We start from the raw sequence: 16,316 nt of genomic DNA, 5'->3' as shown, positions 1-16,316 counted from the left end.
CACTGCTCCAAGTGAGGAGAAACTGCCTTTGAGCACAGTGATATATGTCCATTTCTCTGGTGTGGAGCCCTGGGCCTTTCCTGCCAGCTGTTAAATAAATAGTAGGCATTCCCCCAGACAGTAGTAAACTTGGATGAAGCTCCACCTGATTGCCTCTTTTGATATGCACAATATGACTTGAATTGGTGATAGTTTGCCATCAACCACAATTGTGTCTTTTATTTGGTTTTAGAACTTACTCTAGCAAAAGGACTGTGAACATGGATTATCTGTCACACATAAGAGATGCACTTGTACAACCCTTGACTTCACAAGGGGTGGAAGGAATACAGGATGTTGTTGCACTTATGGACACATATTATCTGATGAAAGAAGACTTTGAGAATATCATGGAAATTAGCAGCTGGGGTGGCAAACCTAGTCCCTTTTCCAAGCTGGACCCCAAGGTAAATCGTACAACCTCCTGGTTCTTCATCACTTTGTGATGACCAGGTTTGTCCTAGAAGTACTTCAGTGGTGTTTTTAGTGCTTTTTAAAAGACTTACTGTATATTCTCTTAAAATTTATTCTCTTTTATGGCCTATGCTTTCTAAAGATAGTATTTGTTTACCATAGTTAGAAAAAAACTTTTGGATTTAACTTTGCAATTTGTATTTTTATCTTAGCTTCATGCTGAACAGAAAAAAAAGTCAAATCTGAGGAGCAAACATGAACATACTCCTAATAATGAGTGGAGGGAAGAAGTAAAAGTGAGGTGGTAGTAACGGGTCATGAAAAGAAGAGTGGCCAGGTGCAGTGGTGCACACCAGTAATCCCAGCGACTCAGGAGGCTGAGGCAGAAGCAAGTTCAAAGCCAGGCTCAGCAACTTAGCGAGGCCCTATGCAATTTATCAATATCCTGTCTCAAAATAAAAAGGACCGGGGATGTGGCTCAGTAGTAGGGTATCCCTGGGTTCAGTCCCTAGTACCCCAAAATAAAAAGAAGGTGGGTTTCCTGGTTGAGGATTGAATAATTTTTCCTTTTTCTTAGTCTCCCTAATTTGTGGATTCTGTATTTATTCTGGTTGGATAGTCTGCTATGTATAAACATAGCCCCTTCTTTTTTTTTGGTACTGGGGAGTGAACCCAGGGGCACTTTAACCACTGAACCATATCCCTAGCTCTTTTTTTTTTTGTATCAGGAGGATGAAAAAGCTCAAGTGATATAACATGAATAGGTAATATCTAGTTCTCTCTTTTGTTTATTTGATGCTGTTTTAGAAAACACACACTCTGTGGTTTGTTTTCTCTAGAATTTTGATCTAATTATTACTAAATTCATGGATTTATTCTGGAATTGTTTAGAAGCTTGAAGTTAAGGCTTTTTAAGTTACCAGTATTTGTAGTATTCTGCTGAAGGAAACTTCAGTGTTTTGTAGTAAAGGCCAACTTGAACCTTACAATGAACCTTTTTTGATTTACTGATTCATAGACTAACTTTGCTTGATACTTAGTAGAAATGTGGAGAGTGTTCAATAGTTCAAATATGACTTAAAGTCATTTTTAAAAAAAAAATGCCTACAGTTCCCAATACTGATTAGGGCTCTATTAAGAATGTCATGAAAAATGTGGACCGTCTTCATGGAAAAATACATATATTTCCATCTACATGAATATTTTGCCGATAATTTCAAGGGGCTTCCAATACCTCTGCAAGCATTTAGGCTTATGGAGTTTAAGGAATTGTTTGGCAATTAGATTTTTAATAGTCTCCCTCTGCTCCTTTTATGCAGGTGAAAGCAGCTTTCACAAGAGCTTACAATAAGGAAGCCCACCTCACCCCATATTCACTTCAGGTAATAAAGACATCTAGACCCAGCACGAGCTCAGCACTAGATTCTGAATACAATGAAGAATTACATGAAGATGACTCTCAGTCTGAGGAGAAAGACCAAGATGCTATAGAGACTGACGCTATGATCAAGGTAGTATTTGAGTAACAGATGGGAGAACTTCAAAAAAGATGTTCTTTTCTTTGTGTCACTTGCCTTGTAAATAATAGAGCCTATAGCAAGTGGCAGAGTAAGCTGAAAATGCTTCCAATGTTTTGTTTGTTGTGGCTTAGAGTGGTGAAGGGATAGATTTTATTTTTATAAATAGCTCCTTGTCATAGTGGAAGAGCCAAATGCTAAGAAAATAGGCCATTTATATGGATGGTCATATATTTTCTAAGGAAAAGTTGGATTTTTATGTATTTGGCCATTGGTATATGCTTTCTTATCTGTACACACACATTTTTGCTGCAGATGGAAACACATTTTTAACAAACGCATTTTGCCCTTCTGTTATGTGTTTTGCTGTAGTCATTGAATTGCCTGTAGAACTTTCTCAGAGCTAACTTGATCTTTCCTTGTCATTGGCTAGCAAAGAGTACAATTAGTCATGGTATCAGCTCAGTATTGACAGCTGACCAAGGCAAAGGAATCTAGTCTGTGTCCTCCTCTGTCCTTTGGTGTGTGTATGCTCCTTGCCTCTTATTTTTGTGTTGTATATGCAAAGTAGGAATAGTGATCTTTTCCATGGATCTTGTTCTGCCTTATTTAGACATAAGATGTAGTCTTCCTTTCTCCTCTTCCGCCTTTACAAAATGAGTGTGTTTAGATCTCCAGTCTGAAACTAAAAAGGAAATTCTTCATATAAGCGTTACCGTATTTGGCTGGTATGGTGGTGCATGCCTGTAATCCCAGTGACCTGGGAGGCTGAGGCAGGAGGTTTATAAGTTCAAAGCCAGCCTCAGCAACTTAGTGAGCTGCTTTCACAAGGAAAAAAAAAAAGGCTGGGGATGTGGCTCAGTGGTTAAGTGCCTCTGGGTTCAAATCTCTGGTACCAAAACAAAAAAATAACAAAAAAACTTATCTGTAAATTAACTTTTGCTTATTTTGCCTTCCATGGGGAATGTATCTTAGTTTTAGATGGATAGCTTCAGTTTTTACTGCTGACTTTGAAAAGTTTAACTAGCCTAGTTGTTTCTTAGAGGCAAGCTCATCAGAGGCAGCAGTAGTTCAAGATCTAGATGTTTGCAGCCTCTCTTCTTTTTAAATTCAGCTGCAGATAAAGATGAGATTTATTGTAGAGAGAAGTTTGTTTCATTTACTCATGAACACAGCTACTAACTATTTTGTGCATCTTTTCCCTCCAACAGAAAAAGACAAAATCTCCAAAGCCTTCAAAACCAGAAAAAGATAAGGAGTCCAAAAAAGGAAAAGGAAAAAGTTTGAAGAAATGAAACCATTTTTTCACCAACAGCCACTTTTTATCTACCCTCCTGACCAGTCCAGCTGGTCTAGAGTAAGCCTCGTTTTTTCCAGGGGAGCCATGTTTAGCATAATGGGATGACATGGTGGTCCCATTCCAAAGGCAGCACAGCTGGGATGTAACCGGTAGGCTCGTGCACACCTCTCATAGAGGTCTGTAGGACTATGTGGGTGCTCCACTGTCCCCTGCCAATCTAATTAGATTGTTGTACTTCAGATGACTGTGTATAATTAGAACCAGAAACTGCATGTGGGCTTTCGTGCCAGATTTTCATTAACAATGATAAATCTGAGAGCAGGGGTACGAAGGTGTCTTTTGTAGGTTTAAGAATTTATCCTAATGGCCTTTATAGGACCAATGCTGATTTTTTTTAAAGGTAGTTCTTATTATGTGGTGAAATTTTGTAAATAAATCAATACAAAATATTCACCACCTAGAACTGGGTATTCTTTGTACATTGTCAAGCATCTTACAAAGTATAAATTAGGAATAAAAATGTTCCACATGATACATGTACAAATTTTTCTCAAGATTGTCATCTTGTACAGCAAAATAGTATGTTGGTGTATTACTTTCCTTATTAGTTTGCAAATGAGTGGATTAAAAGCTCATTATAATCCATACTAACCAGTTGTGTGAAACATGACTGGCAGTTGAAGAGCCAGAGCTGGAATTTCCAGCTTCCCTCCCTCCAGTGCTGACCACAGTCATGCACCTCTCTCATGGAGAGGCCCTCTTTGTTGCTAGTAGAGGGTAGGGCCATAGGATTGCCAGGCGTGCCCGCCCTTGTGCATCTCATTAGGTTCAAACCAGTAGGGCTCAGGCAGGGTTTCTTAGGCTTACTTTGGCTGTAGATGGGGTTCTGTCCTGTGATGGATCTGTTGGAACTTCAGGCTGTACCTAGAGATATGCTTGCCAGTGGCTCTGAAGGTTATGGATCTAACCTGGAATTTAGTTTTCTAGCTATTTTTTTGATCTTGTCAGAAATGCTCAGAGGTGTGTGCTGCCTCTGTGAGGTATATGCTAAAAGGAATATAAAATAAGGATAGTGTTAACTTGCCTTCAGGGACTGATAATCTTGTTTGGGAGATTGGACAAAGTTCTGGAGACTTTTGAAGTATCTTTCATGGAGATTAATTCATTATGAAAATAAAATTTTGCCTTAAGCCTTTACCCACTGAGCCATGCTCTTCTTTGTTAAAGCCAGACTTGAAACTTTTCAGTTTCAGTGAAAGTTATTTCTCTAGTAGGGTGAAGATGGTCTTCTCATGCATATTCTTCTTGCACTTCTATTCTTTTTGAATAGCAAGTCATGTCTGCCCAGTTATTTTGTACACTCTGGAAAGGGCCCCTTTGGAGCCAGAACAAATAGTGTCCTTTACTGTTCATTATGAATGTTCTAAACATGTGTACAAGAACATCTATTTTAGAAATTATCAATGTGCTATTTAATATATGAGGATGACAGTGTAGGTCTAAATCTTCTTTGCTGTCCTCATAAGTGGGGGATTATGTGTGGGTTTTATGTTAGTAAATTGTATTGAATCACTTTGGCCAAAGGCCTCTGGCTTGTCCTGCTGGCCATTAGGAGGGAAGGACAGGTGATAAAGCTGGAAGCATCATACAGGCAGGCTGCTTAGATGCTATAAAACATTATTGGCCCTGTGGGCCCTCGCCTCAGCTTAGGAGTGCCATAAATGTAAAACTGTGTGATTTATTCAGAGGTGACTCATTTCTGTTAGCTGTTTAGACTTTGGTGACATTGGCTAGGATGGCAAGGAAGCATATACTGAAGTTGCAGGAAAAGTATGGTCCCTTGCAGCCTATTTGTGTGGTGTACATGATACGAGGAAGGAACTGTCACACCGCCTTGGGAAAGATTCCAAGTAATGGGTGTTTTTAGGAGAAGTCAAACAATTTGTGACAAATTCCGTAGTGTGCAGAATGACAAAAATTTTACTGTGTTTTGATTCTGGGACTGATTCTGCTAAAAGCCTTGATTTGTATGAACATATTTCAAGATTTTTTACACTTAATATATATGTACTATCGAAACTTCACAATGTGCTTGAAAGCTACCTTCATCATCTCTTTTTCTGTCTTTAACTCCAAGAAAACAGTACAAATATCTAGTCAATAATTTTATTTTAAAGGAGATATTCAAAATATAAAAGTAATCAAAAACTAAGTATTTACAATTACGTTATAGGTTACTATTAAAATGTAAACTTTGAAGAGGAAATATACAAAGTATAATAAACAACACTATTATATGTCACTTTTGCCAAGTGCTGACCTGGAGAGGTCACCTCTGTTTCTTTTTTGTGTATCTATGAAGAATCATTTCTTAAGTCCATTGGGGTGGAAACAGTCTCCTGTGGAAAAATTACTATCTTCTCAGGAACTGTATCTAGAAAAGACAAACACATGCCTTCAGAAGGGTTTCAGGTAATTACTAGCATTTAATAATCAAGCCACATTCTGCTTATTTCTGAACTATGGAACAAGAACACTACATTCAAGCTAGAAATTTCCGGTCTATAATCAGTATTGAGTTTCAATGCTGGCCTTGTGACTGACTAATGTGTGGCAAGCTTCTAAGCCTTTATTGTAAATTGAGAATGATGCTGATGACAGCCATACTGGGAAGAATGAGAAAATGCAGAGTGAATCCTCAGCAAACTACAGAGAACATATATACTGTTCTTTTCTTCCTGAAATTAAACAATTAAAGATTGCTTATCTAAAGGAACCAGTGAACAATGGCTTCAACCAATATTCATTGTTTAAAAGACAACAGTGACATTTTAAAAAGACAGTGCATGATCATAACTCACTGAAGACACTCACTGCCAGGAGCTGTGACTTAGCATGGTTTAAGGACTCAAAAGTTTTTATAAAGTATATTCAGTTTTAATGTAGGGACAGTGTTTGGAGAGATTCTGTGGAGGTTTATTAAAAACAGAAGTATGAGAGATGTAAATCAGCTGTCCTGTTGGTAACAATTATAAACCTGAGACAAAATATAATAAACAACTATTCAAACAACTATTCAAAGGCCCTGGAGAACCACCAGAAACAGGCAGAACTTGGAAAGGTCAACTCTTGAATGCTGCTGGCTAAGTGTCATATTTGCATGGCTTTTCACCTGAGGGTAAGTACACAAGGCATGGAATGGCTTGGAGTCAGAGAATAGATTCTGTGGATGCCAGAGCTACTGGAATCTGAGGGGCATATTCAAAAAATGGGGTTGCCTCAAAATCTGTAAACTCTACACAAATCCTTAAGTTTTATAGGTTTAAAATAGGTTCTCAAAAAGCTAGTGAAAAGCAATAGCTCAAGATCTGAAATAATTAAGTGGAGAGTTTAGCTGCTGGACGGAGTTTGGAATTTGAATTTAACTGCTGGTTAGAATAATAATCATCATTTTCTAAGAGCAAATAAAGAATCACAGAGTTCTAAAATATATCTGTAATGTCCAACATACAGTATTACTGAATGGTGAGAAAAACACAACATGTGACAGGTAACTAGAAGAAAATAGAAGACAATCCTGAGGTTATACAGATGTTGAAATAACAGACTTTAAAACAGTTATTTTATATGTTCAAAGGCATTTATCATAAGGAATGACAGGTGTGGGAGTTCATAAAAATGGAAACTAAGAACAATCTAGAACTGAAAGTACAAAATTTGAAGTGCTTTTACCAATACAGTCAGTGAACTTGGATATAGATCGAAACAAATTGATAAGGTAGTCAAATACAGGTACAAGTGGAGTCCTAGAAAAAAAAGATAGAAAGGGATAGAAAAACTATTTGAAGAAATAATGGCCCAGGATTTCCAAATTGATGAAAAAATAAACATAACAGATCCAAGAAGCCTAGAAAATCTCAAGGTGAATAAAAACAAACACACTGGGCTGGGGTTGTGGCTCAGTGGTGGAGCACTCGCTTAGCATGCGTGAGGCACTGGGTTTGATCCTTGGCACCACATAAAAGTAAACAGATAAAATAAAGGTATTAAAAAAAAGATATTGTGTTCAACTACAACTAAAAAAATTTAAAAAAAAAAAACACACCTAGTCAAATAGTCAAATTCTAAAAACAGAGAAGGTATTGAATGCAGCCATAGAGGAAAATGGTATACATAGGGAACAACGATGGACAAGTATCTTTTAAGTACTATAAGAAATAAACAACAACAAAAACCCCCAAACCAGAATTCCTTATCAAGTGAAAATATCCTTCAAAATTGAAGGAAAGTAAAGACAGAGAAATAATCACTAACAAACCTGAACTTGAAAGAAGTGCTATAGGAAATTCTTTAGGCTGAAAGCAAATAATACCGTGTGGAAATCTAGATTCAGAAATGCAAGAATATCATGGAAGTGGAAAATAGGTCGGCAAGTATAAGGTTATATCCATACTTTTTCTTGTAATTTCTAAGATATGATAAAGGAAAATAATACCATGAGGTTTATAAGTGTGTATGTATCTGTATATATATATGTATATTTGTGACATAGGCTACTGACCAAGTAACAAGTTTTGCAAAGGTATATAGATAAAAAGGTCAACAGAGGAATCAAGTGAAATACTTAAAAAAAAAAAAAAAAAGAATTGGATTATATGAATAGAAGGCAAGACAAAAATAATGAAACAGTATACCTAAATTCAACATAACACTTGAAAAAGAAATTAGAACAAAAAATTACAGACCAGTATCCTTCATAAACTTAGACACAATATTCTCAGTATAAGCAAAATAATCCAGAAGTACATAAAAAGGGAAATATATCATGATCAAGTGAATATATCCCCTAAGTAAAAGTTGATTTTAACACTCAAAATCAATATAATTTATATTAATGGAATAAAGGGGGATAAACTTATCATCTTAGTTAATACAGAAAATTCATTTGACAAAATTCAAAACTCAGCCAACTAGGAATAAAAGGAAACTTTTGTAATTAAGATAGAAGACCTCTCTTAAAATTTTTTTTTTTCAGTTGTCAATGGACCTTTATTTTTTATTTATTTATATGTAGTGCTGAGAATTGAACCCAGTGCCTCACACATGCTAGGCAAATGCTTTACCACTGAGCTACGACCCCAGCCCCATAGAAGGCCTCTCTTAAAAACCTTACAACTAATCACAATGGTGAAATACTGAATGCTTTCTCCCAATACCCGAAATAAGACAAAGATGTTGATTTTACTACTTTCATACAACATTGTACTAGAGATCCTAGCTAATGCAATATGGGAAGAGAGAGCAATAAAAGTCATAAATATTAGAAAGGAAGAAAATTTTTTTTGTCTGTTGACATGCTTATTTACATAGACAATCTGAAGGACTATACACTATGACATAAAACATAAATTTAGAAAAAGCTGGGCATGGTGGCACACATGCCTGTAATCACACTATTTGGGAGGCTAATGCAGGGGTATTGCTGAATCAAGGCCAGCCTGGCCAATTTAGGTAAGACCTTGTTTCCAAATAAAAGGGCTGGGGTACAGTGGTAGAGGGCCCCAGGTTCAATCCCTAGTACTAGGGTAGGAGGCAGGCTGCAAGATGCAAGGTCAGGATACAAAAATCCACTGCATTTTTCCATACCAATGGAAAATAAAAAATTCCATATCAAAGTCCTTGTGAATAAATTTAATGAAAGACTCCTGTACTGAAAGTTACATTGTCAAAAGGAATTTCAAGATTTTGAAATAAATGTACATTAAAGATGTCAGTTCTCAAAATGGTCTACAGAATCAATGTAGTTTTGGCAGGCAGAATTCTAGAGTGACCCCCTAGATTCCCACCCTCAGTGTACACATCCTATCTTGGCTCTTAAGTGCGGGGAAGGTCTTGTGATTGTGGAAATAACAATGTTTGTCTATATTACATGAGGGATTCTGTAGGTGCAGTTAAGGTCCCCAGTCAGCTGACTGAATTAATCAATAGGACTTTAACTTAGGTGGCCTGACCTAATTAGGTAAGCCCTTTTAAGAGGGTTTAGACTTTCCCTGAAGGGAAGTTGTACATTGGAGAGAAGTCCTTTGCTGGGCTTTGAAGCATAATTTCATGTGTCAGGAAACTACCTCTAAGTGCTTAGGGCTTCAGTTCTCCAATCATGTACAACAGAATTCTGCTAGTGGTGAACCTGGAAGAGGACTTGAAGCCCATGAGTTCCAGCCAACACCATGACTATAGTCTTGTGAGACCCTGAGCAGAAGGCCCAGCTAAAGCTATGCTTAGACACTGACTCACCGATAATAAGTGTATGTTGTTTTAGGATGCTGTATAGCAGCAACAACTAAAGGAAATCCTAATCTTAATTTGATAAGCTGATTAAGATATAAAGATAAAAAGACCAAGAGTGGACAAAATAATCTTGGGAAAAAACAAAGTTGGAGCATCCACAGTACTTCAAGACTTTAATATACCACTATAAACCTAAAATAATTGAAACAATGTAGTGTTAAAATAATGAACAAGTCCATCAGTTTAAAAACAGCCACAATTAAAACCTAACTGATTTTCAGTAAAAGCATCCAAGTAGTTCAATGAGGAAAGGAAAGACCTGCTAACAGATGGTATTAGAAGACTGAATCTGTGTCTACTTGGTGTGTGTGTTGGGGGGGTGGGACAGCCCCTCCTCATTATAGACAAACATCCTCTCAAGATGAGTCACAGATCTAGAGTTTCTATAAGAAAACAGGAAAATGTGTTCCTAACTTCAATGAGCAATTAAAAATAAGGGTAGGACACAGAATAACTATGAAATTAAAGAACTGATAAACAAATTCATTAATATCTGCTATCCAAATGCCCATTCAGAAGCAGAAAGCCAGAGTGGGAGGAAATATTTTCAAACATGTTTGATGAACAATTTGTGACTAGAATAAATAATTTTGACAGTTCAAAAAGATAACAACCCCTATGATTATAGATGTCAATTTGTTTCACTATAGTAAAAAGTTAAAAGACAGATAACCCAGTGCTAGTGAAGATAGAAGAGTCTTCTCAATGAATATATGGGACAACTGGATTATCTACACGGAAAAGGAGGAGGATCCATACCACTTAATGGGTCAAAGACGACCTCAATGTAAGAGTAATGGTTATGAATTCCTAAAAGGAAACATAAGTGTAAATTTCATGACCTTGGATTAAATAATATTTTTTTAGATATGACAGCAGTCAAAGAAAGAAATAAATTGGAATTCACAAAATAAACTTGTGACTCAGATATTAAAGAAGTGAAAACAAACAAACCATCCCAGGAGTAAAGTATTTGCAAATCATATCTGATAAAATGTATTTAGAATATATTCTAAAAGAACTTATAACTCAACAACAAAATAAATGGGCGAAGGACCTGTATATCTTCAAAGAAATAAACAGGAAAAGAGATTCCACAACACTTGCCATTAAGGAAATGCAAATCAAGATCTTTACACCCAGCAGGATGATTGCAATCAAAGGGCAGATGGTAACAGGTATGAGTGAGCTTGTGGAGAAACTATTCCCATCGCTGATGGGAATGGAAGATGGTGCATCCCCTGTGAAGAGTCTGGAGTATTGGAGAACAGCAGAAAGGTCAATGGGCTGCAGCATAGTGAGCAAGAGGAATAATCTGAGATGAGACAGGAGGAGGCTGGGGCCGGCTCACCACCTGTAGGCTCTTCTAAAGCCACTGATGGGTTTAGGAAGGGAACTAGATGCTGGAGGTGGACTGATGGGGGTGGGGTAAGGGTGTGATGAATCAAGGTCACCTCTCCAGTTCACATCCTGACCAGCTGAGTGGAGGGAGCTGCCACTGGCAGAGGTAGGGAAAGGTAGGGAAGACCTGGAGAGAACAGGTTGTGGTCAGAGACCTGGAGTTTCCTCCTAAGGTTAAGTTTGAAATTCTGTGTCAATTACAATAAAAGAATATTTTCTTTTAGTAAAAAAAATCTCATAATTTTTAGTAGGGCTTTTGGCTTCCAAGCTAGAGACTACATTTTCCTTCCTCCTTCTGCACTATGTAGCCATGTGAGTAAATCCTTGTCAATGGAGAACAGCACAAGTATGTGTAGCTTCCACTTGACAAAACTGAGACTTGGAAAGAAAAACAAATGGGATTTTTTTCAAATCTCTGGAAGCCAAAACTTTTTAGAGCATATTCTTCTGAATTATATCAGTAATATCCACTTTCATTAGGTGGCTCTAGTTTTAATGAACTGATCAGAAAGAATTCTATGTGACTTGATACAGCGAGTTCTAGTTGCTTTCCGTGATTCTCCTTGGCCAAATAACTTTTGTCACTGGCGACTACATTGCCTGCATTTTAGCATTAAAAAAATACATCAAAGGTTTCTTGTCCAATTATTCAGATCTAAAAATACATGATACACAAAAAGAAGTGAATGCCATTACCAAGTACCGGCTGTGTGTGCTCTGGAACATGAGAGAATGGTGTCTTTACCTGCACATGCTGCCCACTATTCCATCTCTGTTCGCAGGTACTTGGTACAGTCTGAAATGTTCTTCAGCTGAGCAGAATCTAATCTTTCTGAACACATAGGACATGTGCTTTCATGGTTTAACATACTGTTTTGGGGAGGGAAATTCAGAGTAAGATAGTTGTACAATATTCCTTTACCTTTGAGTAATTCTAGTGTAAAAAGCAGCTATTTTCTATCTTTACTTCATAACTCATGCAATTTAAGAATTAGAAATATTTATCAGGTGTGGTGGTGCACACCTGTAATCCCAGTGGCTTGGGAGGCTGAGGCAGGAGGATCATGAGTTCAAGGCCAGTCTCAGCAAAAGCAAGGTGCTAAGCAACTCAGTAGGTGAAGTTTGAGATACTGTGTCGATCAATAATAATAAAAGATTATTCTTTTTCCTGAGCCACATCCCATCCCTAGTCCTTTTTATTTTTTATTTTGGAACAGATTCTCGATAAGGTGCTGAGGCTGGCTTTCAACTTGCAATCCTCCTGCCTCAGCCTCTACCTCAGTTTTCTGAGTCACTGGGATTACAGGTGGGCACCACCATGCCTATTGAAAGATCCTCTTAAAGATAATGGTCCATAGGTCATAGAAGTTTCTTTCAGGAAGACAATTTGGGTCTTTAGGGGTCTTTAGGAACATGAAACATAAGGAGACTTCAGAATAAAGAAGTGAAAAACAAAAGGCCTATTTTTGTATAAAATTGTGACTGTGAAAGGATGCACACTTACGTCTTAAATTCTGAATATAGTGCAGGAAAGTCACAATGTGGACACACTGTCCAGTCATTTTTCAACATGTGCCGGCCCTGGAAACAGTACATTTAAGAGTAAAATTCATCTTTGTTTTAAAAATCCCAGTATTAAGTTATAACAATTACAATTAAAGCCAGGCCTCTAAATTATGAAATTATTGCTATTTCCTATAATTGCCTAGAAAGAGATGGTATCAGAAGTACTAAAGCTAAATTTTACTTACCAGATTCATGTTTAAAGACGGAATAATCTTCATTTTTTTTTACATCATTACCTGAATTTATTTTCCTTTAAAACAGAGTTTACATTAGTCCAGTGATGAACAAATAATTTTTTGACAGTTGGTTGTAATAAAAACTACCAGTGGGCTGGGGATGGGGCTCAGTGGTTGAGCGCTTGCCTAGTACGTGTGAAGCAATGGGTTCAACCCTCAGCACCACATAAAATAAATAAATAAAATAAAGGCTAAAAAAACCCACAATTATTAAAACAACAACAACTCTAAACTACCATTTATGAAATGCTGCAGCATGTCAGATGTTGTTGTAAGACCTTGTTAGGACATGTTATCTTTTCAGTCTAGTCGATCTCAGTAGGAAAGTCTTATTACAGATGCGTGTAGCAAGGTACAGGAAATGGCACCATGTTGTGGTCTAGTAAGTGTCAAGAAAAACTCTGAGCCCACAGCTGCTGATCCTCATCTGCCCAGCTGCCCTGTAGTGCCTTCTGGCCAGTGCCCTAGCTTACATATGCTTTGAACATAACTTCCAACTTTGCTGACCATGAAATTGTATGCTAAGTGTGGCAGGAAATTGGAAGAATAGGATTATTTCAGAAATGAAGAAAATGCAGAAGTATATCAAGTATTCAAATGAAAAGGGAAACTATTATCATAAAGAAACTTACTGTTGCAATGCAATAGGGGATGTTGTTTTTACATCCAGGACAGAGGAGTTCACACTCTGGGAGAAGAAATTCACAGTATGGACACGGGGTCGTGGCCTCTTCTGTCTCAGATGTATCAGGTCTCCTGTGGAGGAACCATCACATGTCATTTACAAACACATTTCATAGAAGATGGATAGCAAAAAGCACACTTGGAAAGGACTGTGTAACTACCAGCTTCTTCATAGGCAGACTCAGAGATTGGAGATGCTTCTCAGCTCCCTGCCACCCTTGATCCCGCTGTAGGGAAGAGAGAGAACCCAGGATTGCCCAGGTTCAGGAGTTAAAGAGTTCACAGCACTTAAATGGCGGAAAACACAGGGAGGACTTGCTGTGTCTCTGTAGCAGTGAGCTTGATATTTTCCCTCTTTTCCTTTTTGTGTAGCTGAAGGGTTTTTTTAACGGCTTTCCAGCACTGTTCCAACAGAACTTGGTGACAATGGGAGAGTTCTAATTTTGTGCTAATACTGTGGCCACGAGTCATATACTTGATATATGTGAGGAACTAAGTTTCAAAGTTTATTTCCATTTTAATTAATCTAAATTTAAAGAGCCATATGTGGCTAGTGGGTTCCATTTTAGACCACACAGCTGTGGACCACTCACTCATGTGTGGAGAATGACAATCGTCTCCTCAAAGCCAGGGCCTTGGCCAGCCTGCTCTACCTGTCCTCATTTTGCAGTTCTCCCCTTCCACGCTGGAAAGCGTACTGGGTCAGACTGATTTGGTGTGAAGCCATTAAACTTGTTAGCTTTTAAAAAAGGGTGTGTTCAGGTAGGCCCACCCAGTTTAAAAGTTCTTTGCCGTGAGGATGGTCCCAGGGCCATCTGAAACTGAAGTGTTACCTGCTTCCATTTTCCTTGGCTGAGGCCTGGGTCACGTTTCCGGTACAGCTGGGTCCCTGGTCATAACTGGGACTAATCGGTATCCTAAGTGTCATCACTACTCTGGACAAGTTGTTTAGAACTGCTGCATGATTGCAACTAATCTTTCCTTTTGTAGACGGTATTGCTACTTTTTTCCTAGATTTCTGACCAGGCCACTAGCCTGCTTTCTGAAGCGAGGACATGCCTTATGTGCCTTTGGAAATGCACAGGATTTGGACTCGACTGGCAAAGGGCTGTTACAGAGTTTCTCACACTGAGAATGTCCACTAGTTTATTTATTCCCCTGGCAGATGCTCCTTGCTAGTAGCCATTAATTCTCTCCTTCCTTGGTAAGAGAACTTGTTTCCACTCAGCAGTATGCTGTGTGGCAGAGCTAGCTAAAGAGGTGAACTGGGAGTCCTGAGGACGATGCCTTCCTGAATTGCCAGGCAAAAGCCCTTCCTTTAATTCTCTTACTTCTTCCCTCCTTGAATGGGAATGTGATGTCTGTAGGTGTGGCAGCTATCTTGCAACCAAGAGGAAGAAACTTCCGTCTTGTAGATAGCACAGCTGGATCTGTGCTTGGTGGTATCAGGACACAGTGGCACCAGCCCTAGACCATGAAGTCTTGTGCAAGAGTCACATAAATCCTGATTTGTTTCAAGACATTGTTGGGTTTTCTGTGCTTTGTAGCTGAATATAATCCCTTACCTGCTGTCTACTTTCTTATTGAGCCTGCGCATTAGCAGCTCCATTTTGAAAAATACCTCTGGGCAATGGGATTAGAGAGTAGAAATGGCTATCTCTGCCTACCTGACCATTGCCTCGATCTTCTTTTTGTACTTGGCATCTATTTTGTTGCGGTACTCAGGCCTCATCAGCATAGCTGCAAAACTGAAAGCAGAGTTCTTCAGGCCTGCCCTGTGACACTCGATCACAGTAGACGTCAGGATGGGCACAATGTCTGCAATACAAATGCAACAGAGAAAGCACATGGCTCCTGTTCTCAGGGCACAGGCGTGACTCCATCCCTGGTTGCTAGAAAAATAGGATCACACTCACCCAAGCTTAGCTTTTTCTGCAAAGACCCACATGTGATATGTTTAATAAGGAAAGGACACCACCATGTAGTCAGGCTAACTGATGTCTTTCCCTTGATTAACTTGTTGCTCTGGGACACTGGGACCAACAACCCTTGAGGTGACACTGGGGCGAGGCTCCTTCCACACCTGAGATTTTTTTGCATCTGACAAGATTGCTGATAAATGGGTCTGGGAAGTTAATAACTTTATGCACTAATCTTTCTGCAGGCACCTAATTCTTCCTTTAGGACAGATAATCAGAATTACTGACTCAAAGAACATGACCTTTTAAAAATGACTCACTACTAGTAGACAAACTGCTTCCTAGAAAGGCTACATCAGCTTCATTCCCACCAACATGCATGAGAGGGCTTGTTCTGTCCTACCCTTTGTCAAATGGTATTAAGTCCTTTTCTGTAACAAAAATACATTTAGAGAACGGGTTGGTGAGATTGTGACCCATAGGCCAGATCTGGCCCTCTGACTTTGGTATAACCCATGAAGTAAGAATGGTTTCTACATTTTAAATGGCTGAAAAGAGATCAAAAGAATAATATTTTGTGGCATGTTAAAATTTTATGAGGTTCCAAGATTTCTGTGTCTAAAAAATAGTTCTGTTGGAACCCAGCCCTGCTCACTCATATATGTATTGTTCATGCAAAAATGTCAGAGTCGAATAGTTGTGAGGGACAAAGGGCCCACAAAACCTGAAACATTTAACATGTGATCCTTTATGGGAAAAAAATAGGTAGATATCTGTCCTATTATGGTACAAAGTCTTATCCATTTAAGAATATTGTCATGTCATATCTTTTAGAATAACAGAACCTTTTTCAGAGACCATGTCCTACTGTGGTTGAGAACACAGAATCAAA

General features: G+C 38.3%; 2 protein-coding genes across 6 annotated transcripts in view; one reads left to right on the top strand and one right to left on the bottom strand.

Annotated features, from left to right (window-relative positions):
* The window catches only part of Rfc1 (replication factor C subunit 1), a 111,063-nt gene that overhangs the window by 68,165 nt on the left and 26,582 nt on the right, over positions 1-16,316 (top strand). For 2 of the 3 annotated variants that reach the window (XR_007341062.1, XR_007341061.1), the window contains exons 23-25: positions 233-446; positions 1,773-1,964; positions 3,182-3,327. Coding sequence is in view for 1 of the 3 variants with exons in the window: in XM_015482039.2 (XP_015337525.1) it covers positions 233-446; positions 1,773-1,964; positions 3,182-3,265 (490 nt within the window). In the remaining 2 variants the exon portion in view is untranslated. Of the gene's footprint in view, positions 1-232; positions 447-1,772; positions 1,965-3,181; positions 4,468-16,316 lie in introns of those variants that run through there. The other variant, XM_015482039.2, reaches the window with a different exon arrangement.
* Positions 5,423-16,316, bottom strand: part of Wdr19 (WD repeat domain 19) — a 73,509-nt gene continuing 62,615 nt past the window's right edge. For all 3 annotated transcript variants that reach the window (XM_015482040.2, XM_048784347.1, XM_048784348.1), the window contains 5 exons: positions 15,173-15,323; positions 13,454-13,577; positions 12,524-12,600; positions 11,765-11,889; positions 5,423-5,704 (listed from right to left, as the gene is read on the bottom strand). In XM_015482040.2, coding sequence (XP_015337526.1) covers positions 11,781-11,889; positions 12,524-12,600; positions 13,454-13,577; positions 15,173-15,323 — 461 coding nt within the window. In that variant the 3' untranslated portion in view covers positions 5,423-5,704; positions 11,765-11,780. The remainder of the gene's footprint in view (positions 5,705-11,764; positions 11,890-12,523; positions 12,601-13,453; positions 13,578-15,172; positions 15,324-16,316) is intronic.

Source organism: Marmota marmota, unplaced genomic scaffold (assembly GCF_001458135.2).
Source record: "Marmota marmota marmota unplaced genomic scaffold, marMar, whole genome shotgun sequence".
NCBI lineage: Eukaryota > Metazoa > Chordata > Mammalia > Rodentia > Sciuridae > Marmota > Marmota marmota.
Note: the sequence above shows the minus strand (reverse complement) of the source record. Positions and strands in the feature narration are given on the sequence as shown.